Source organism: Coregonus lavaretus (genome assembly GCF_964263955.1).
Source record: "Coregonus lavaretus genome assembly, chromosome: 36".
Lineage (NCBI taxonomy): Eukaryota > Metazoa > Chordata > Actinopteri > Salmoniformes > Salmonidae > Coregonus > Coregonus lavaretus.
Window position 1 is genome coordinate 20,596,916 of NC_140023.1, and position 22,927 is coordinate 20,619,842.

General features: G+C 41.4%; 2 protein-coding genes across 2 annotated transcripts; one reads left to right on the forward strand and one right to left on the reverse strand.

Annotated features, from left to right (window-relative positions):
- Positions 1-657: 657 nt before the first annotated feature.
- Positions 658-21,776, reverse strand: LOC311110549 (uncharacterized protein; the record flags this gene model as incomplete). The annotated part of the gene is made up of 3 exons (XM_084153057.1): positions 21,634-21,776; positions 1,907-2,081; positions 658-1,461 (listed from the first exon to the last, which is right to left on the reverse strand). The coding sequence occupies exons 1-3, from the start codon at positions 21,753-21,755 to the stop codon at positions 658-660; spliced, it is 1,101 nt and encodes a 366-aa protein (XP_084009183.1). The 5' UTR covers positions 21,756-21,776.
- On the forward strand, positions 5,154-19,025 carry LOC311111020 (transmembrane protein 254-like). The gene is made up of 4 exons (XM_084153711.1): positions 5,154-5,465; positions 12,377-12,480; positions 13,262-13,321; positions 18,393-19,025. The coding sequence occupies exons 1-4, from the start codon at positions 5,379-5,381 to the stop codon at positions 18,514-18,516; spliced, it is 375 nt and encodes a 124-aa protein (XP_084009837.1). The 5' UTR covers positions 5,154-5,378; the 3' UTR covers positions 18,517-19,025.
- Positions 21,777-22,927: the final 1,151 nt, after the last annotated feature.

The following is a 22,927-nucleotide window of genomic DNA, read 5'->3' on the forward strand; positions in this document are numbered from 1 at the left end:
ACTGATCACATGCGTGACGAATGCAAATGAGTGTAAAGAAATGTAAATTCAAGTCTTACTCACAACCATCTTGAAGGCCTACTTAAGCTCTCTGATATGTTTGAAATACCCTTCATTATGGCATAATACTTTATGAATCAACAAGATATTATATTACTTCCTCTGAAATCAAAGGTGTCAGCTCAGTTCTTCACTGATCAAAGCTGCTGTAACGCAATGAGTTCTTCAGAAAACGTTCTTCAGAATAAAACAAACAAATGTAAACACTGTTTTAATACAATTTATTTAGAATTTAAGTACAGAGAACAAAATATAAATAAATAAATAGATAAATAGATAGATAACCTAAAATGAATTGGGATGAAGTTCATGGGAGAATAAATACAATCGTTGTAGAATTCCTAAGGATGATCCCCTCTCTCTCTCTGAGAATACAACATTTAGTCCATAGTTGACATTCCAGAAACACAGGCTATACAGTAAAACCCTCTTGTTTTTCCACAAACCCCCATGTTGTACATTTTCTTCATACTATACACATTGATACATTATTCAAACAAAATCAAAAGACTATACAAAATACTATAATAATAAAGATATTGTCCATCGTAAAAAAAAAGTTTAGATAACTGATTTCAACAGTTAACCAGTTTGTCGTCATTGGGGGTAGCTGTCCAGGCCATCTCCCTCCCACCACTCTCCCTCCAGCTCCCTCAGGATCTCCTGCAGGGACAGGGCAGGGAGCTCTGGCAGGGGGGCATGGTACGGGGCCTGCCCTGGGTATTCTGGGGTAGACATAGCCGTGCTCCAGGAGCCATCCAACTGGGAACCTTGGCCTTCCATCGTAGGGGTGTTCTCTTGTCCAAACTCCCAGCAGCCGGAATCCGGGGTGTTTGGGGCCTGGGTCTGGGAAATGGGGCCTCCATAGGCTTCCTGGGGGTTGCTGTAGAGGGGCTGCTGCTCGGCTGAGCTATGGTAAAGGAAGGCCTGGCTGGAGCCTGAGCTGTATTTCCTTACCTCCAGAGGAGAGGGGCTCCACATGGACTGCACTGGGGATGTCTGATCACCTGCCTGGGGCCAGGCTCCTGGAACCATCTGGTGCCTGAGGCTATTAAGTGGTGGGCTGGAGCTGTCTCCCAGCACCCTGGCCTGCCTCAGTTCGAACAAGGAGTTGTAGTGGCCAGTCTCCTCCTCTCCAGGGTAGGGTGGACGGCAGCGTCCATAGAAAAAGTCCTCCACCTCCTCCTTCACCTGGACGGGGTAGGCAGGGGGCAGGCAGGGGGAGGTGGACAGAGAGGCTAGGCCAGGCTGGATAGCCCCTGTCCCCATGGTGCGGTGCTGGGAAACTGGGTCCTGGACAGGGGTGAACTCACCAGGGGAGTGGAAGCCAGAGTCGGACTGCCACACGGCCTTAGCTCCCTTACACTTCATAGTCCGAGCCCTCCTGTTCTGGAACCACACCTGGAGAGAGATGACAAAACAATTGTGTTATTACACAGCAGTTAGAATGCACCTCAAATGCAAACAGATACTGTGTTGCAGTTAGTTGACTCCAATGACTAAAATATAATGATCTGCTTTGTACCCATGTTAATAATTTCCCAAGCCCACCCACAAACACCTGTAGAATATCGTGAGAGTGTTGGGGCTTATCTTGCTGTTGTCTGCTCTGTTTACTATAAGTGTTGTACAGTCTACCAATCAGACCAAACAACACCACAGATAAAAACTGCTTACATCATCTTAGTGATTTAAAAGATAAACAGAAACCCTGATACTAGTATCAGCAGCACCCATGCAGACCACATTTGAACACAGAGCCCTTGTAATGTAAACAACACCCATTACACTCGTGTGTGTGTGTTTGTGTGTTCCTGCATGCCTGTGTGTGTGTGTAGCTGCTTACCTGGATGCGAGATTCAGGTAGGCCTGTGTTCTGGGACAGGCTCTCTCTCAGGCTGATGCCAGGGTAAGGGTCTGTCTCAAATGTGACACGGAGAAGCTCCACGTGCTCTTTGGAGAAGCTGGTCCTCTTTCTGCGGTTGGCACTCCGGGACAAGGCTCCGGTGACTGCCACCTGTCTAGGGACATCTGAGGGGAAAACACAGGTTCCAGGTCAGATAGGAGCGAGACAGGAGCCCATGGCAGGACAGAGGTGGTGGTGTGGGCGGGGGGGTCTTATCATGTAGTAAGTCTGTCTCCAGCATAGGTTGCTAAGGCAATAATGTGTACAGTATGTGGCTCTCTATCACTTTGCAGCATTACAAGTGGCAAACAAACCCCATACACTCTTAGAAAAAAAGGTTTCCAAAAGGGTTCTTCGGCTGTCCCCATAGGATAACCCTTTTTGGTTCCAGGTAGAACCCTTTTTGGTTCCATGTAGAACCCTCTGTAGAAAGGTTTCTACGTGGAATCCAAAATGGTTCTACCTGGAACCAAAACCATTCTACCTGGAGGGTTCTTCAAAGGGTTCTCCTATGGGACAACCGCAGAACCCTTTTAGGTTCTAGAAAAAAAGGTGCTAAGACAGAAATCTGTAAAGTTCCTTTGATGTTTCACCCACAAAAATCCAATGTTCTTACAAAAGCAAATGTTCAGCTTTAAAGAATAAAAATCAAACAACTTTGTTCCATTTCCCCCAAAAATGACATAATCTATTATTCACCTGGCCTGCTAAAAAATACAGACTTGATATCCAGCCTATATTCTGTGCCATCCAGTGATCTCTCCTTACCAATGCTGGTGTTCTTCCACATAGTGCTGTTTGGTTGATGCTATCTAAGATGTGTAAGAATCTGTAGGTGTGCTGTGTGCAGTTATAGATGCTCCTTCACTAAGGTGCTCAAGAGCTCTGTCTCCCAAATGTATTGACCGCCCTTTTATATAGATCACAAGACTCCGGACCCAACCAGTACCCCCACCTCAAAGAAGTGCTGATGATGTAGTGTGATCTTTTGGCGACAGTTTGAAGTGGTGTAAATTTGTGTTGGGTCGGGGGTTGTCTTTCAGTTACTGAGGTTAAGATAATCTGAATGGTCTTTTGGACTAACTAACGGCCCTCTCTCATCCACCCCATCGACATCATCCTCATCACATGCAAGGTCATTGGCACACTAGAATCAGACATAAAATACATTACTAAATAAAATCAGACATTTATGACTAGTTGAACATTTTGTTTCAAGTTGCTGTATAACTGTAACAAATGCTTACTTAATTGTGTGTAGGAAATGTGTAGTTTATTTATTGAATTTTCAAGGTGCCTTATAAACATTAGTGTTTGGCATTGTGTTAACAAACAATTACAAATGCTTATTTTTTTGCAGTGCAAATTCATGTTTTTTTTTGCATTGATTAACATTTGTTTATTCCAGCAATTCAATAACATGTGTTTTGGTATGTACTCATCTATCAGTGGTTTGTGTGCAGTGTGAAGTGAACAAATCAGTATGTAAACAGGAATAGATAGATGTGCAAGTATATCCATTATTACGCTTCATAAATTACAGAAGGGCTTATAAAAACAAGACAAAAATTTGGATTATTTCAATAATTTACATTATTTCAACAACACATGTTGAAAATGATTAAGGGTGAGTCGCTGAAAGTCCTTTGCTAATGGCTATGTCAACAACCACAATGGAGCATTTTAATTAACCAAACAATTACAATTAGCTTGAAGAAATATTAACTCACATGACTTCTTTGTGAAATGCACAATGCCATTCATGAATGGCACCTTTTTCACAACTGCTGTTTTCTTTTCAAATACAGCACAGTAAGTAAAACAAGGACATCTAATTGTTTGGTAATTAATAGGACCATTATCAACATGCTGCCTCACCTCTCATTGATGTATAGGCCCATTACAGTGAAAGGCCAGGGGTTGTACCCACTAATAGTGGGTAAGAAGCTCATCACTTAGTTTGACTTGTCCAGACTTGCTGGTTTCTTCATAGCCTATGGGAAAGACTGAGCCAGAGGACAGTGAACTTTCACCTCAATGACACTCATCGCCCCTGAAAGAAATTGACGGACACCCCACACAGGTAGTTGACACACAAGTACTTAAACCAAAAAAACTATAATATTCAGTAAATAATATTACAATATACTGTAATATATTTTGGTATTTAATCTCTTACTGGTAATACTATTATATATTAATAATAATAAATAATAAAATGCAATAAACAACAATGTTATCTCACTTTTCATATTGGCCGGTGAGATTCATTGTCTTTTCATTCCTTATCTGGACAATGAGGATCAGTGTCTCCATGTTTTGGGATGGCTCTCGAGAGGATGGCTCCTTCAAGCCCTTTGCAAAATCAGCATTATGCACCTCAATACATATAGTCTATATATAACATTTGCACATAACAGAATGTGTCATATGATGTTCACGGGACCACCCATACACACAAAAAAAAAATGTATGCACGCATGACTGTAAGTCGCTTTGGATAAAAGCGTCTGCTAAATGGCATATTATTATTATTATTATAACTATCACACATACATATACATTTTACATTTTAGCCATTTTAGCAGACGCTCTTATCCAGAGCGACTTACAGTTAGTGAGTGCATACATTTTCATACATAGTCTCTATTGCATAATGGCCTCATGTAGGCTATTCTTTAAGTCCATTAACAGTTTTTTGTCAGGATTTAAATACTTCTGACACACAACATGCAATGATCAGTGAGTAAATGAGTAATGATAACAAGTTTGACCAATGGGCCATTTGACTAATGGTGAAATGACCTCATTGTTTCATTATTTTCATGCAGATGGTGAGACATTAACAAGATTGTAAATACCTAATGGTCCCATGACCGGCTTACTGTAGAACCATTAGCTTAGATCTTGGCTACATCAATGAACAAGTTGGATAATCTCCCACTTTTACTTAACTTTAATCTTATAACTTTGAATAGAATAGAAAAAAACACAAGCATTGGAAAAAATAAATAAATATATAGCCTATATATTATAAATGTTAAAATGTATTTTTATTTTTTTTATGCATGCACACATTCAAGGCTATTACTATCATCCCTTGGATGATATCATATGACTGAAATAAATATTTACCCCACAATAGCCTAACCCTATTCAAACAGGGTCCGTGCTATACGGGTTCCTTGGGACGTCCATACACCATTGAAGTTGACGTTTTAAATTAAGGGTTAAGGTAAGTTAAGGGTTACGGTTAGGTAAGGGTTAAGGTTATGGTTAAACAGTAGGGACGTCCCAAGAATCCCGGATAGCAATGACCATCAAACAGCCAGCAGTCTACTACGTTACACAAGGATTTCCACTGTTATTGATGTACGTACTGATTTGACAGAGGAACAAATTGAAAGCCAACATGGCCAAAAGCGATGGGTGCGATTATTTCAGAAGAAGCAGTCTTTTTTGGATAACTACAGTGACGCTTTCGATGGGATACTTCACAGTAAGTGAATGCCACAAACCGTGGATGGGTTTGAAACAATACCACCACAATTATAAAGCAAACTGTTAAATTCACTCTGTGCTACTGCCACCATGTCGTAAACATAGCCAAGGTGTCACCACGAATGGACTCCGGGTGGATCTCTATTTTTACTCAGGCAACTTTCTGTCATTTATAACAGACGTTAGTTTTTGTTGTGTTGTTGTTTATTATTAAATTCACGTGAAGTCCATGGCGTAGTAGCACGCTATTTTAGCTTTTGAAGTTAGCCTAGATGTTGCGCTTTCAATTCACTTTTAGCCAGGTCATCAACCTTGCGAGTTAAATATTAATTATCTTGCTGTAAGAAGCCTGCAAATTTACCCAAAGTTAAACATTTCATATTGTATAATTGCCATTGTAATTACCGACTAATCATGTATCTATAATTGCAATCACTAGCTAGGTTTCCATCCAATTGGCGACAGATTGAAATGCGAATATTGTAAAATCATAATTTATTTAATCTGTATCCTAATAAACTGCATGCTTTCCCGAGTCTTAGAACCACATAACACATCACATCATCGCGTGACTCCAAGTTTACTTCGAAATGATGGTTATTATATCAATATTTGCGCTTAATGCCATTACCACCGGCATTTCTCGCATAATTCATTTTACCCACCGACACAAAAAGATCCCACCATGAATAGCATACTTTGTTTTTTCGACATTTGGAAAGTTTACCGACAAATGTGCCGTTTCCATCAGGCCGGGCGTAACATTTTTTTATCCGACATGTACTTTACTTGCATAAAATGGTTGGATGGAAAACTGGTTAGGCCTTCTGAGTGTGGAGTGGATCAACCTGGAGCATTTTGTATTATTCTATACGTTAATCCGATACACATAATTTAGAATGATATTTCCATTTTAGGCAGCAGTTTATCACCCTGTATCCCACTGCTGGCTTGCCTCTGCAGCTAAGCAGAGTTGGTCCCTGGATGGGAGACCAGATGCTGCTGGAAGTGGTGTTGGAGGGCCAGTAGCATGCACTCTTTCCTCAGTTCTAAAAATATATACAGTGCATTCGGAAAGTATTCAGATCCCCTGACTTTTTTCACATATTGTTACGTTACAGCTTTATTCTTTATTCCCTCATCAAACTACACACAATACTCCAAAATGACAAAGCAAAAACAGGTTTTTAGAAATGTTTGCAAAATGTATTAAAAATACAAAAACAGAAATACCTTATTTACATAAGTATTCAGACCCTTTGCTATGTGACTCGAAATTGAGCTCGGGTGCATCCTGTTTCCATTGATCCTCCTTGAGATGTTTCTACCACTTGATTGGAGTCCACCTGTGGTAAATTCAATTGATTGGACATGATTTGGAAAGGCACACACCTGTCTATATAAAGTCCCACAGTTGACAGTGCATGTCAGAGCAAAAACCAAGCCATGAGGTCGAAGGAATTGTCCGTAGAGCTCCGAGACAGGATTGTGTCGAGGCGCAGATCTGGGGAAGGGTACCAAAACATTTCTGCAGCATAGAAGGTCCCCAAGAACACAGTGGCCTCCATCATTCTTAAATGGAAGAAGTTTGGAACCACTAAGACTCTTCCTAGAGCTGGCCGCCCGGCCAAACGGAGCAATCTTGGGAGAAGGGCCTTGGTCAGGGAGGTGACCAAGAACCTGATGGTCACTGACAGAGCTCCAGAGTTCCTCTGTGGAGGTGGGAGAACTTCCAGAAGGACAACCATCTCTGCAGCACTCCACCAATAAGGCCTTTATGGTAGAGTGGCCAGACGGAAGCCACTCCTCAGTAAGGCACATGACAGCCTGCGTGGAGTTTGCCAAAAGGCACCTAAAGGACTCAGACCATGAGAAACAAGATTCTCTGGTCTGATGAAACCAAGATTCAACTCTTTGGCCTGAATGCCAAGCGTCACATCTGGAGGAAACCTGGCACCATCCCTACAGTGAAGCATGGTGGTGGCAGCATCATGCTGTGGGGATGCTAACTGTAAGTCGCTCTGGATAAGAGCGTCTGCTAAATGACTAAAAATGTAAATCTAATGTTTTTCAGCAGCAGGGACTGAGAAATTAGTCAGGATCGAGGGAAAGATGAACAGAGCAAAGTACAGAGAGATCCTTGATGAAAACCTGAGCGCTCAGGACCTCTGACTGGGGCGAAGGTTCACCTTCCAACAGGACAACGACCCTAAGCACACAGACAAGACAACGCAGGAGTGGCTTCAGAACAAGTCTCTGAATGTCCTTGAGTGGCCCAGCCAGAGCCAGGACTTGAACCCAATCGAACATCTCTGGAGAGACCTGAAAATAGCTGTGCAGCGATGCTGTCCATCCAACCTGACAGAGATTGAGAGGATTTGCAGAGAAGAATGGGAGAAACTCCCCAAATACAGGTGTGCCAAGCTTGTAGCTTCATACCCAAGAAGATTTGAGGCTGTATTCGCTGCCAAAGGTGCTTCAACAAAGTACTGAGTAAAGGGTCTGAATACTTATGTTAATGTAATATTTCCATTTTTTTTTTTTTTATAAATTAGCAAAAATGTCTAAAAACCTGTTTTTGCTTTGTCATTATGGGGTATTGTGTGTAGATTGATGAGGGGGAAAAACTATTTAATCAATTTTAAAATAAGGCTGTAATATAACAAAATGTGGAAAAAGTCAAGGGGTCTGAATACTTCCTGAATGCAGTGTATATCCCAATGCCCCAGGGCAGTTACTGGGGACATTGCCTTGTGTAGGGTGCCGTCTTTCGGATCGGACATTAAACGGGTGTCCTGACTCTCTGTGGTCACTGAAGATCCCATGGCACTCATCGTAAGAGTAGGGGTGTTAACCCCAGTGTCCTGGCTAAATTCCCAATCTGGTCCTCATACGATCATGGCCACCTAATCATCTCCAGCTTCCAATTGGCTCATTCATCACCCCTCCTCTCCCCTTTAGCTATTCCCCAGGTCGTTGCTGTAAATGAGTGTGTTCTCAGTCCACTTATCTGGTAAAATAAGGGTAAAATATATTAATAAAATAAACATTTCGTATGACAAATTACAATTCGTATATTATATGTTACGAATTTGCAAAATGTACAATATGTTACGAATTTGCAAACGTATAATACGTTACGAATTAGCAAAACGTATGATATGTTATGAATTCTAGCTAGGTGGCTCGCTAACGTTAGCTTGGCTAGGGGTTAGGGCTAAGGTTAGGGTTAAGTTTAGGAGTTAGGTTTAAGAGGGTTAGGGGAAGGGTTAGCTAAAAAAGTTAGGGTTAGATGAAGGATTAGCTAAAAGGGTTAGGGGGAGGGGAAGGGTTAGCTAACATGCTAAGTAGTTGCAAAGTAGCTAAAAAGTAGTAAGTAGTTGAAAAGTTACTAATTAGCTAAAATGCTAAAGTTGTCTGTGATGAGATTCGAACTCGCAACTCCCCTCGGACTAACCACCCTACTTTCGTTTTTGCCTTAAGTAACCATCTGTCTTATATAACCATAACAAACATAACATACTAAATTGAGGGACTCTGATTTACGTACAGAATAATACAAAATGCTCTGAGACCAAGTTGAGTGGATAACTCCAGGTGTTCTGCTGAGTGGAAAGGTCATGATAGTGTAGCCATTGACATTTCTCTTACTAGGACTATTTATCAGCCATAGATAGCCCTATAGATAACGCAGTATCTTGTTCAAAGTCCGTTTTTGAAAAGTGTGTTAACGGTGAATTGGGTGCAATATGGCTGTTAGTAGCCTAGTTATCTAGTGTAGGTTTTATCTTTTAATTTCCCCACCACATCTACACTGAACAAAAATATAAATGCAAGATGCAGCAATTTCAAAGATTTTACTGAGTTACAGTTCATAAGGAAATCAGTCAATTGAAATAAATAAATTAGGTTCTAATCTATGGATTCCACATGACTGGGAATACAGATATGCATCTGTTGGTCACAGATACCTTAAAAAAAAAGGTAAAGGCTAGGGTTGAATGGCGGGAACCCGGTTACCAAGATTTACCACCCAAAACCACTCCCTTTTCCCAAGATAAATAACTGTGAGAAACCGGTACATTATAATAAATTATTTATATGAACAGCATGACGTGATATTGAACTGTTAAATTATATGCAATGTCTAAATCTGGATTCTCTACGGCCATCTTTCTGTTCACTGCATGATGAAGCATCAACGCCCAGGGTGGGGACCGACAGCCCATCTCAGTATGTAGACCTATCATCTCATCATGGTAACTTTTTTTATTGTGACAGGTAGACCTACATTTGCTGCAGCATAGCCTATGCTACAGTAATATGAAGATCGAATGCGTGTCTAATTTACACATCTCAGTCTGGCTTTCGGGGATCACCTTATTTTTTAATTGTAAAGATATTTTTTAATTTGCAGCTGCAGACTATATAATTGCTTTAAATCAGTGCACAGGTGACCACTCTCATGAAGTCTTTCTTTCTCTCCATCAATTCCATTCAAATTGCATCCAAAATAGATAATCCTGTTCAAGATTAATGTAAAGGCCTACAGTGCATTCAGAAAGTATTCAGACCCCTTGACTTTTTCCACATTTTGTTACGTTACAGCCTTATTCTAAAATGGATCAAATTTTTAAAAAAAATCCTCATCAATCTTCACAAAATACCACAAAATGACAAAGCAAAAACAGGTTTTTAAATTTTTTATCAAATTTATAAAATAAAAACGGAAATATACATTTACATAATTGTCAGACCCTTTACTCAGTACTTTGTTGAAGCACCTTTGGCAGCGATTACAGCCTCGAGTCTTCTTGTGTATGACACTACAAGCTTGGCACACCTGTATTTGGGGAGTTTCTCCCATTCCTTTCTGCAGATCCTCTCAAGCTCTGTCAGGTTGGATGGGGAGCGTTGCTGCACAGCTATGTTTAAAGAACCCCCGCGGGTTGTCTTCAGATGCGCCCCCAACATCAGTCAAATGGTGGTAAGGTCTGATCTTCCACCAGTCCCACGTAGTACCTTCCTAGACAATGTGCTGGACGGTAATTATAGATGTGGCCGATGTACCCAGTGTAACTTTACAAACAAATGCACAATGTTCAATCACCCTATTACGGGTAAAGCCATTAAGATTAAGGGCATCATTACGTGTTCCACAAAAAATGTGATATACCTGATCAAGTGTATTTGTGGTCTATGCTATGTAGGAAAAATGAAACGAGCTCTGAAAACAAGGATAGCAGAACACAGGAGTAATATCAGGACCCCATCTGCCCGGTACAGTTGAAACCGGGATTCATCCATGAAGAGCACACTTCTCCAGTGTGCCAGTGGCCATCGAAGGTGAGCATTTGCCCACTGAAGTCGGTTACGACGCCAAACTGCAGTCAGGTCAAGACCCTGGTGAGGACGACAAGCATGCAGATGAGCTTCCCTGAGACGGTTTCTGAAAGTTTGTGCAGAAATTCTTCAGTTGTGGGAACCCACAGTTTCATCTGCTGTCCGAGTGGCTCGTCTCAGACAATCCCGTAGGTGAAGAAGCCGGATGTGGAGGTCCTGGGCTGGTGTGGTTACACATGGTCTGCCATTGTGAGGCTGGTTGGATGTACTGCCAAATTCTCTAAAATGAAGTTGGAGGCGGCTTATGGTAGTGAAATGAACATTCAATTATCTGGCAACAGCTCTGGTGGATTCAGATTCAGAGTGTTTAATACACACGTACAGGGTTGCAGGTGTGATTGCAGACTATAGTGAACGTCATAGGCTTTGAGCTCCAACATGCAGGACTAAGGTCATTCCTGCAGTCAGCATGCCAGTTGCACACTCCCTTAAAACTTGAGACATCTGTGGAATTGTGTTGTGTGACAAAACTGCACATTTTAGAGTGGCCTTTTATTGTCCCCAGCACAAGGTGCACCTGTGTAATGATCATGCTGTTTAATCAGGTTCTTGATATGCCACACCTGTCAGGTGGATGGATTATCTTGGCAAATGAGAAATGCTCACTAACAGGGATGTTAACAAATGAGTGCACAACATTTTAGAGAAATAAGCTTTTTGTGTGTATGGAACATTTCTGGGATCTTTTATTTCAGGTCATGAAACATGGGACCAACACTTTACATGTTGCGTTTATATTTTTGTTCAGTGTTGCTTATGCATTGCCTTCCACAGAGTAATGTAAGTCAGAGGTCATACATACGCATCCCCCAGTATAGTATAGTGCAGGGATCATCAACTAGATTCAGCCGCGGGCCGATTTCTTGAGCGAATGGTCGGGGGCTGGAACATAATTACAAATCATTTGTAGACTGCAAATTGACTGCAAGAAGCCCAAACATATATAATATTTGACTAAAACAATAGTTTCAAACCTTGCTTACATTTGTATACAATCAGATGTGTCTCTTTATTATGCGTGACAATACTATTATTATTATTTTTGCTCAGAAAACATGGAGCTCCAAATAAAACCACCCACAGGCCCGACCAGTTGGGGAACCCTGGTATAGTGCAAACAAGGGAACCCCAGTGACAACTGCTTGCTAGCACTGTTAGCTCTTGGGTAGAGATACAAAATGAGTTTGGCTATATCCTAACAATGATGAGCAAAAAGTGGAGGGTTAGTGCACAAGCTGGAGACCCTCTGGAATGGATAGAGCTGAATAGTATTTTTGTCAAACATGTTGCAACCTATCAGGTGTTACAATGACCATGTGATCATAGTAGAAAATGACTTGGATGTGTGGCACAGGTGGGACATGTGTAGGCCTACATAATTAATGTTTTCAAAAGTTGGTGGAAGGAATTTGTGTGTATGGGGCACTGTTTGTAACATGCTATTTTGTGAAAAATAGATGTTTTCCAAGAACTGACTGTCTGATCACATCTCTGTTCTGTTATCAGTGGACAGTGTTCTGGCCACAGCAGGTCCCTTATGTCAAACTAGGTCCGCTTGGTACCCTGTCCAGATACCTGGTGGACAATCACCATTCTCTCATGTACAAAGGGTAAGTTACTGTTCCTCCATGATAATGTCCACAAGGTTCTGTCATCAAGTAGCATGGGGTGAAATGTTGGCCAAACAAGTTTATAGTCAGAATGAGGATAGTCAATGTGAAATTGAAGGTAATTCTGAATGAAACTGCAGTTACAATGTTCATCACATGCAGGGGTTGCCATCACAATAGATCACTGTAAATGAGCTTTCTAATGATGTGCCAAGTACCCACAGAATACAGAGGCTTAGTCAGGCTGCTTAATCAACTGTGTCCTACTCCCTTCACCATTTTCACTCTTATCACCATATTTTCAGTGTAACACTTCAACTCATTCATCACATACATGGCCACTTATTAAATATCAAAGAAACACTCACACATTTTATATCCATACAAGACCAATGTGTTTTCTGTTTTTGTGTTGCTGATCAATTGCTGTGGTGTGGTACCATACCATTGTAGCTAGCAGAGGTCATGAGTTCATTGGTCAATTGCCAGAAATACTGTTAAGGCTCGCACACATCGCACCGAATGTGGATCTAGCGTTAGTTTGTCGATCATTAAGCGCGCTGTGTTTTAGGGACCACCTGCTGTAAATGTCTGATTGCCAACATTTTTCACACAATTCTACATGTAAAATCGGTACGCACATTTCGTACAGAGGTGCTAAGTACTCTCGGCCAGCAAACGCTGATGTTGTGCCTGAGCCCTTAGACTGTTTTCAAAAACCTATTAGAAATAGACTAGAAACATCCTCATTCTGGATGTTGTGTGTTTCTCTGTGTTTTAGATGGTGGGCAACCTGGGCCATCCACGTGGCTGAAGCCCTTGTTGCCATGAAGGTCTGCAGGTAAGATGGATTTCCATATCCATGTTTCCTCTATGGGGCGCTATTGTTCTGAAATTTTGTCAGCCGGTGATTGTGAAGCAAACTGCCGGTCTCATGGTAATTGACTGTTAATTAACATGAACACGTTTAATATCTCCTGGCTTCCACGCATAGCCTACAATCCACTGATACAGACCTTTGGAACATCTACATTTAAAAAAAGTCAAAATAAATTCAGTTAATATAGCCTACAACATCACAATATATCCATTATTTATTTTAGACAGGTCTAAAGAAACATGATATGAAGAAAATGTAGTCTATTTCAGATTAACAGAATAGCATACTCTGAGTTGTCCTTGTTAGGCCCTGATCTGATCTGGCTATGCCATATGGCTGTGGACTACACTAGTTCATTTAGCAGACAAGATTTGCTTAGAATTCCATGGCATTATTTTATATTATTTTATAGTATGAAGAATACAATTGAACATAGCTGAATAAAATAGAAATAATCTTTTCTCCAAACGATTTCTGAGCGGTTAACAAAGAAACAGGTCCTCCTATATGCTTAATTTATAGTTATTTATTTAACTTTAGTACATTCTAAGGCTGCATGATGCGACTAATGATGATTAGTAAAAAGTCGCATGAAAGGCATGAGCTCTGCTTTGTTTCTTGTGCAGGCTGCACACACTTCATCAGTCTCTCATTCACAATGTGACAAGCACTTGATCATATTCTCACCAGGCCTCTAATTTCCTGGCGGCATCCCCCTAAAATATCGATGCCTTTTGCGGCGAAATTGGCTGTTGTACCCTTGGGCTGAATATAATAATTATAATTCCCTTCTCCCGGCTGCCAATTGCCTGCTCCGAAGCACCTCTCACTCACATGGCTCTCTCAGACATCAAAATTCTTATTAGCCAATGCCCATCACGTGATCGGGTCCTTCTCACAGGCATCTCAGCTCTGAAGTGAAGACAGACACATGGGGGACGCAACTGCGCGTGTCCCTCTTATCAAATTCCAAGGCGCGTATTGAACTGTCCACATGTACTTTCCGTCAGCTAACAAGATGAGTAGGCCTAATGAACAGCAAAAGCACTCGCCTATGTCAATCTACTATCCCCCATAGTACAAAAGTTGACCTATTCTATTGGTAATGCTTTATTATAAAGGTGCATTTTTAGGGCGAAAATTATCTTCCCCAAACTTGAAACTCACTCGCCGCCTACAGTGAGGGAAAAAAGTATTTGATCCCCTGCTGATTTTGTACGTTTGCCCACTGACAAAGAAATTATCAGTCTATAATTTTAATGGTAGGTTTATTTGAACAGTGAGAGACAGAATAACAACAAAAAAATCCAGAAAAACGCATGTCAAAAATGTTATAAATTGATTTGCATTTTAATGAGGGAAATAACTATTTGACCCCCTCTCAAGCAGAAAGATTACTGGCTCCCAGGTGTCTTTTAAACAGGTAACAAGCTGAGATTAGGAGCACACTCTTACAGGGAGTGCTCCTAATCTCAGTTTGTTACCTGTATAAAAGACACCTGTCCACAGAAGCAATCAATCAATCAGATTCCAAACTCTCCACCATGGCCAAGACCAAAGAGCTCTCCAAGGATGTCAGGGACAAGATTATAGACCTACACAAGGCTGGAATGGGCTACAAGACCATCGCCAAGCAGCTTGGTGAGAAGGTGACAACAGTTGGTGTGATTATTCGCAAATGGAAGAAACACAAAATAACTGTCAATCTCCCTCGGCCTGGGGCTCCATGCAAGATCTCACCTCGGGGAGTTGCAATGATCATGAGAACGTTGAGGAATCAGCCCAGAACTACACGGGAGGATCTTGTCAATGATCTCAAGGCAGCTGGGAAAGTGTTGTGGTCAGATGAGACCAAAATTGAGCTTTTTGGCATCAACTCAACTCGCCGTGTTTGGAGGAGGAGGAATGCTGCCTATGACCCCAAGAACACCATCCCCACCGTCAAACATGGAGGTGGAAACATTATGCTTTGGGGGTGTTTTTCTGCTAAGGGGACAAGACAACTTCACCGCATCAAAGAGACGATGGACGGGACCATGTACCGTCAAATCTTGGGTGATTACCTCCTTCCCTCAGCCAGGGCATTGAAAATTCCAGCAGGACAATGACCCAAATCACACGGCCAAGGCAACAAAGGAGTGGCTCAAGAAGAAGCACATTAAGGTCCTGGAGTGGCCTAGCCAGTCTCCAGACCTTAATCCCATAGAAAATATGTGGAGGGAGCTGAAGGTTCGAGTTGCCAAATGTCAGCCTCGAGACCTTAATGATGGAGAAGATCTGCAAAGAGGAGTGGGACAAAATCCCTCCTGAGATGTGTGCAAACCTGGTGGCCAACTACAAGAAACGTCTGACCTCTGTGATTGCCAACAAGGGTTTTGCCACCAAGTACTAAGTCATGTTTTGCAGAGGGGTCAAATACTTATTTCCCTCATTAAAATGCAAATCAATTTATAACATTTTTGACATGCGTTTTTCTGGATTTTGTTGTTGTTATTCTGTCTCTCACTGTTCAAATAAACTTACCATTAAAATTATAGACTGATCATGTCTTTGTCAGTGGGCAAACGTACAAAATCAGCAGGGGATCAAATACTTTTTTCCCTCACTGTATGTATGCCAGTTAGGCTCTACACCGGTTGTAAAGCGGATTAATGTGCGACTATGATTTGAAAAAGTAGAGAGAAAAAAGGCATGCGCTGTTTCATGCCTTACTGCACACGCTGGGCATCATTCACAAGTGATAGGCTAATATTGTCAGGACTCTCCAAAAATGTTAGATCGGGTTCAGGTCCAGGCTCTGGCTCGGCCACTCAAGGACATTCAGACACTTGTCCCGAAGCCAATCCTGCATTGTCTTGGCTGTGTGCTTAGGGTCGTTGTCCTGTTGGAAGGTGAACCTTCGTCCCAGTGTGAGGTCCTGAGCGCTCTGGAGCAGGTTTTCATCAACTATCTCTCTGTACTTTGCACCGTTCATCTTTCCCTCGATGCTGACTAGTCTCCTAGTCCCTGCTGCTGAAAAACATCCCCACAGCATGATGCTGCCACCACCATGCTTCACCGTAGGGATGGTGCCAGGTTTCCTCCAGACGTGATGCTTGGCATTCAGGCCAAAGAGTTCAATCTTGGTTTCATCAGACCAGATAATCTTGTTTCTCATGGTCTGAGAGTCCTTTAGGTGCCTTTTGGCAAACTCCAAGCGGGCTGTCATGTGCCTTTTACTGAGGAGTGGCTTCCGTCTGGCCACTCTACCATAAATGCCTGGTTTAGTGGAGTGCTGCAGAGATGGTTGTCCTTCTGGAAGGTTCTCCCATTTCCACAGAGGAACTCTGGAGCTCTGTCAGCGTGACCATTGGGTTCTTGGTCACCTCCCTGACCAAGGCCCTTCTCCCCCGATTGCTCAGTTTGGCCGGGCGGCCTGCCGACATTTATTCCATTTAAGAATGATGGAGGCCAGCCTCCCGAGTGGCGCAGCGGTCTAAGGCATTGCATCGCAATACTTTAGGCGTCACTACAGACCCGGGTTCGATCCCAGGCTGTGTCACAACCGGCAGTGACCGGGAGTCCCATAGTTAGGGGAGGGTTTGGCCAGGGGTGCTTTATTTGGCTCATCGCGCTCTAGCGACTCCTTGTGGCGGGCCGGGTGCCTACAGGCTGACTTCGGTCGTCAGGTAAACAGTGTTTCCTCCGGTACATTGGTGCGGCTGGCTTCCGGGTTAAGCGGGCGGTGTTAAGAAGCGCGGTTTGGCGGGTCATGTCTCTGAGGACGCATGACTCGACCATCGCCTCTCCCGAGCCTGTTGGGGAGTTGCAGCAATGAGACAAGATCGTAATTGGATCACAAAATTGGGGAGAAAAAGGGAGTACATTTTTTTATAAAAAAAATAATAATTAAAAGAATGATGGAGGCCACTGTGTTCTTGGGGACCTTCAATGCTGCAGAAATGTTTTGATACCCTTCCCCAGATCTGTGCCTCGACACAATCCTGTCTCGGAGCTCTACGGACATTTCCTTCAACCTCATGGCTTGGATTTTGCTCTGACATGCACTGTCAACTGTAGGACCTTATATAGCCAGGTGTGTGCTTTTACAAATCACGACCAATCAATTGAATTTACCACAGGTGGACTAAAATGAAGTTGTAGAAACATCTCAAGGATGATCAATGGAAACAGGATGCACCTGAGCTCAATTTCGAGTCTCTTAGCAAAGGGTCTGAATACTTATTGTAAAATGGACTAAATTAAACAATTTCCTCATCAATCTAACCACAATACCCCATAATGACAAAGCGAAAACAGGTTTTTAGAAATCTTTGCAAATGTATTCAAAATAAAAAACAGAAATACCTTATTTACATAAGGCTGTAATGTAACAAAATGTGGAAAAAGGGAAGGGGTCTGAATACTGTATATTTTAGCAATTACATTTACTTTTGATACTTAAGTATATTTAAAATCAAATACTTTTAGACTTACTCAAGTAGTACTTAACTGGGTGACTTTCACTTTTACTTGAGTCATTTTCTATTAAGGTATCTTTACTTTTACCCAAGTATGACAATTGGGTAATTTTTCCACCATTGGTGTCTTGACTGTGATCGGGTAGGTGTGTCTTGTCTGTTTAATGAACAAAATAACGAACAATTGATTTCATTTCGATGGTGCAGCCATGGCTGCACAGACCCATAACATAGGCCTAATTAAACTCAAAATATCCTATTCTATTCTTTTGAAAAAAAAAAATATTGGTCTTATGTTTATTTTAATAATAATGGATTTATTTTTGATGGTGTATTTTCTCAATGGATTTCTTCTAGTGCACCATCCCTCGTCATGTTTTGTTTTGTCCAGAAGGGGGCATTGTATAACTGCATGTCTAGTTACATTTAAGATCTTATAATGCACAGCCTTCTGTCACCTCTCTTTATATTTGCCTATTTGGACTCTACTCAATACCTTAAAGGCCATTATGCTGTAGTCATTGTCACTGAAGACTGAACTGCTTTGTGTGTGTGTGTGTGTGTCTTCACAGTGACAAAGGGGTGGACGGCACAAGGACACGTTGCCTCTGGTTTGTTCAGACGGTGCTGTTTGGCTTTGCCTCTCTCGGCCTGCTTCTCAAATACAAACCTGACCACAGGCCCAAACAACACTGACAAAAACTCTTCATATCTTATAAAACATAGCTATTGTGAAGCTTCCCACCACAAACCTAACATTCCTCCAAAAATAAATGCTCTTCTTTGATCCAGAACATATTTAGACAAAATGCAATGCACTGTTTAAACAGAGATTGATCACAATGTTCAAAATTACAAAACATTGTTTGTTTTATATCATGATGGAAAAGTACCAAGTTTTCCTACAAAATGTTTTCTAATCATAACGCTAGAGTAATTTACCATTTTATGTTCAGATCACCCATTTCAACCACTGTTTACATTGCTCTATCTTGTTTTATGACAAAGGACTACAGATGTTTCATACAGATGTTTCTTAACTTTCCTTATAGTACATTAGATTAATCGATTTGCCTTTAAGCATGGACAAGCTTGGGATTTATCCACATATCGAATCTATTAATATAGATAAGGGATGAGAGATGAAGAGTGAAGTTCTCATTTATAACACGTGACAAATAAAGAGTGATTGATGAACAAACTTGGCTCTTTACATCTACTTAGTTTTTTTCCACCTCTGTCTATTATACTGTCTTCTCCTCGTGTGCTTGGATAGCCGTGATGAGGACATAACACCATGACCCACAGAATCTCTTGTACAGATCTAAATTGTAAAAGTACAAAGCGCGTCACCAAACCCATCATGGCCGAGGTGTAACAGAGATAGCAGAGCAATCCTGGTCCCAGATCTGTTTGTTCTGTCTTGCCAACTCCTATTAGCCTGGTCCCAGATATGTTTGTGCTGTCTTTCCAACTCCTATGGTCAATGTGATAATGGCCATAGCAGATGGCAAGCAGATCTGGGACCAGGCTTGAGTGACTCATCATAATCCTGCCCTGTAGTCTGTCATGCATGTGCGTGGATATGGCAGGTCAGTGGGTCTTCACCTGTCACCTTAAGTGCCATTCTGAGCCTGTCCCAGCCCTGACCCCTTCCCCTCACTTTCTTAAAGGTCCCGCAGTCATCCTATTTCCGAAGTAAAAATAGCCTTTGAATGACCAAAACATCACCCATAATTTTTTATGCTATTAAAATGCTCAGAATTGAAGACATTACCTTTTCTCTCATCTCTAGCTATCATGAAGCCTGAATGAACAGGCTGAGTGGGTGGGGAGCTTATATTCATGAGCTTGCCTTGACTGACAGCTCTTTGAAACACCCTTGTGGTGGTTGCCAGGTAACAAGGTAAATAATGGGCCACATCATTTCCAGCCTAAATAGTATGCCTCAACAGAGCAGATCATGGACTGTTGGACATCAGACAAACAGCAGCAATACACAATTGCTTGTTTTCAAGTAATTATAGAATACAGTTCACTGATACACTTCTTCACAAGAATTAGTAAAGCCTGAGTCACCTTAGAAGCTTAGAAAATAAGGGAATGTACATGAAAACAGCATACAATAAATGTACTGGACAATTTATTGGTGACTCTGTATTGGCATGATAAATTACAATATGTTCAGAATTGTATGTATTGATCATACATTTATTTGATCATTTAAAATAGGCCAGCATAGCCGAAGTATTGATCAACATGAACACTTATGAGAAAAAAAGGTGAGAAATAACAGTGAAACATTTGACATAAAAAATATATATTATAGCAGTAAGCCCAATATAGACATCTGGCCGGCCTACAGTGTGCAGTACTCCATTGATTCATATAATTTGTAAAACTAATTTCCCATCCGAAAGCTTGAAAAAATAAAAACAATAATACAAAGTAACAAAATGTGATATCATATCACGTAAAAGTGAATTACTTAGGTTTTAGGAAATGCAACCGACTACAGAGATTTATTGGGAGGGGAGTGGGAGAGGAAGGGGACCCATGTACCCCACTTCAAACAAGCAGGCTTCAGTCACCCACTTTTGCTTCAGTCATCCCAAAGATTGAAGCGGGAGACAAATCCAGCTTTGGCCCCCTTGTCAGGCCTCTCACACTGGGCAGACAGGGGTCCTGGGATGGACAGCTTGCACAGCTTCCCAACATACGGCACTGGATCAAGGGTGACCTCATTGAAGAGGAGATCCAGGAGCCTGTCTACATTGCCTGTCTACATTGCCTGTAATGTTTTTGAAAAGGGAAATGTTTGTTAAATGGGTAGTGAATATAATTTGATTTTATTTACTGTTCTGAGTTATGATGCTATCAATTCGTTAATGTAGTGATCTACTCATTCTACAATATGTTTTCTGGTGTTTTTGAAATACTCTATTTGAAATATGTCATATTTGGTTGTGCACTTTTTTGTGAAACTTTTCAATGTTTGTATTTGGAATTTTTAAGTGCCTGAAATGCTCAATTGATTTTAAATGAATAACTATGACTTACAGTATGTTGTGTCTGTCTTCACAGCATATCCCCGCTTCTTTGCCTTGGGAAAGCATATTTTGTATCACAGCACTCGGTAGATGTTACATTTTCTAAATTGTCTATCAAAACAGTTTGATGATAGTGGAAAGACTAAAGGAATCATAATGATTTCCCCCAATCATCATGATTAGCCCCAATGACACAAGCTACATCACCTGTAAGACAACAACCCACACAATGGCAGAATATGATTTTCTGGGGTAAATTACAAATACAATACACACCGCAACTCCTTTTGTGGACGACATTCCTTCATGTCAGCTGTGTGCTGGCAGTTCGACATAGGGAGCTTAAAGCCAACTTATGCTTGATCCGCTATTTTGGTCGAAGGCTCCGTATGGGGGGTGTGACGCTATTGCGGAGCCTCCAGAGGCATGCAGAGGCACATTTTTGCTGTGGACCTCATCGCCGTGTGCCTCCCAAATTTTGTAACAATGCGGGAGGGCTCCGTATAGCTCCGCATTGACATGATTGGTTGACGATAGATGGGGGAGGGAGGTCCTGTATAAACACAAACTCACTTCCTTGACAACAGCTCTGCGCTGCGCAAAAAGTATGAATGCCCTGACTTCTGCAGAGGCCATATCAACTTAAATACTGCATGGCCAATGCAGACGTCGGAATGACCATGCAGTCCTTTAGGGATGGAAGAACAAAAACATAGTGGCTATCAGGTGTGTTACAGAAAATATAGCATTCAGAAGTCAAAACAGCCACAGTGTCAGACTCATCAAACTGACACTTATTATGGTCAGCGTTTGCAAGATCCACTGATCCACTGTCAAGGATGGTACTGCATCCGTGTTCAGGATTAGCTTCCTGGCAGGACCCATCGGATGTTCTCCCCAATTGATAAAGGAACTTCGCTCGAAATGCGCACAGACCCACGTGACATGATCCTATTTTTCGGTGCAGCCTGTCCACCCGAAATGAAAAGCAGCCACTGCTGTCGGATGTGTTCATTCTTCGGAAAATAGTGTACCGTTAATTTAATACTATGCATTTTTCCGGCATGCTGGTAAGTAGCTTGCTAGCTAAAAGTCACAACACGGACGAAAAGGGGTTCGTTACCAGCATCTTTCTGCTTGAGCTATCTTACGGGTTGTAAATAAAGCCGTATGATGCGCGCATGTGATGACGGTTTTAATGCGTCACATATTTATATTAGTTACGATTATATGATGCTACCGTTGGTGTATTAACATTTCCGGCTTTACGTGACGTTGCACAAAGCCGGAAGTAATGACTGCCTCCTGAATCCAAGCGTTTGACATGGGGGGAGGGGACCAGTAACTTTATGATCAACTTTGTCAATGTGCCAGCCACAGTCATTTTTCATACATGGGTCAACCTACTATGAACTGCTTTCATCTAAATATCATCCAATTTGATGAAAAACATGATTTTTACTGTAAGCAAAGGTCAATGCATTTAAGTTGCATGCTCTATAACAGGGGTGTCAAACTCAATCAGCGCAAGGGCCATATTGAAAAAACACAATGAATTCGCGGGCCAGACATAGCCTACTATGTTTGTTTAAAAGAAAAACATACATACAACTGCAACCCAAACTGGCCATTGTTTTATTAGAAAAAATATGGCCCTTTATAATGTCCACTTGTGTACATAGGATGCTGTATATAGCATTTTTTTACATATTAAAACAAAAGAGAGAAATTATATTTGTCCAGCCTTTGCTGCTATGCTTGGAGATGTGCATAATATGCTGTGACCCTAATCAAAAAGTATTTAATAACTCAAAATAATAAAAACGTAGCTAGGTTGTTGTAACATTTAGCCTAAACTTAAAACATGTTTTTAATTTTTTTGCATTACATGGATAACCTGTGTGGTTGAATGCAGCATTGCTGTATGGTGCATTTAAAATATATTGTAGGCTTAGTTGAGCAGCCAGCCTAGGCTACTGCTCAAATGTTGCTGTAATAGGCCTACATGTTTCTCCTTTGCATGGTGTTTTGTTGCAGGTTTAGTTTTTTGGTTATTC

Bases quoted from the DNA above. Each gene is read 5' to 3' on its own strand.
- LOC311111020 (XM_084153711.1), top strand. From the start codon at position 5,379: ATGGCCAAAAGCGATGGGTGCGATTATTTCAGAAGAAGCAGTCTTTTT. The intron at 12,481-13,261 runs GTAAGTTACTGT...TCTGTGTTTTAG, and splicing joins CATTCTCTCATGTACAAAGG to ATGGTGGGCAACCTGGGCCA. The intron at 13,322-18,392 runs GTAAGATGGATT...GTGTCTTCACAG, and splicing joins GTTGCCATGAAGGTCTGCAG to TGACAAAGGGGTGGACGGCA.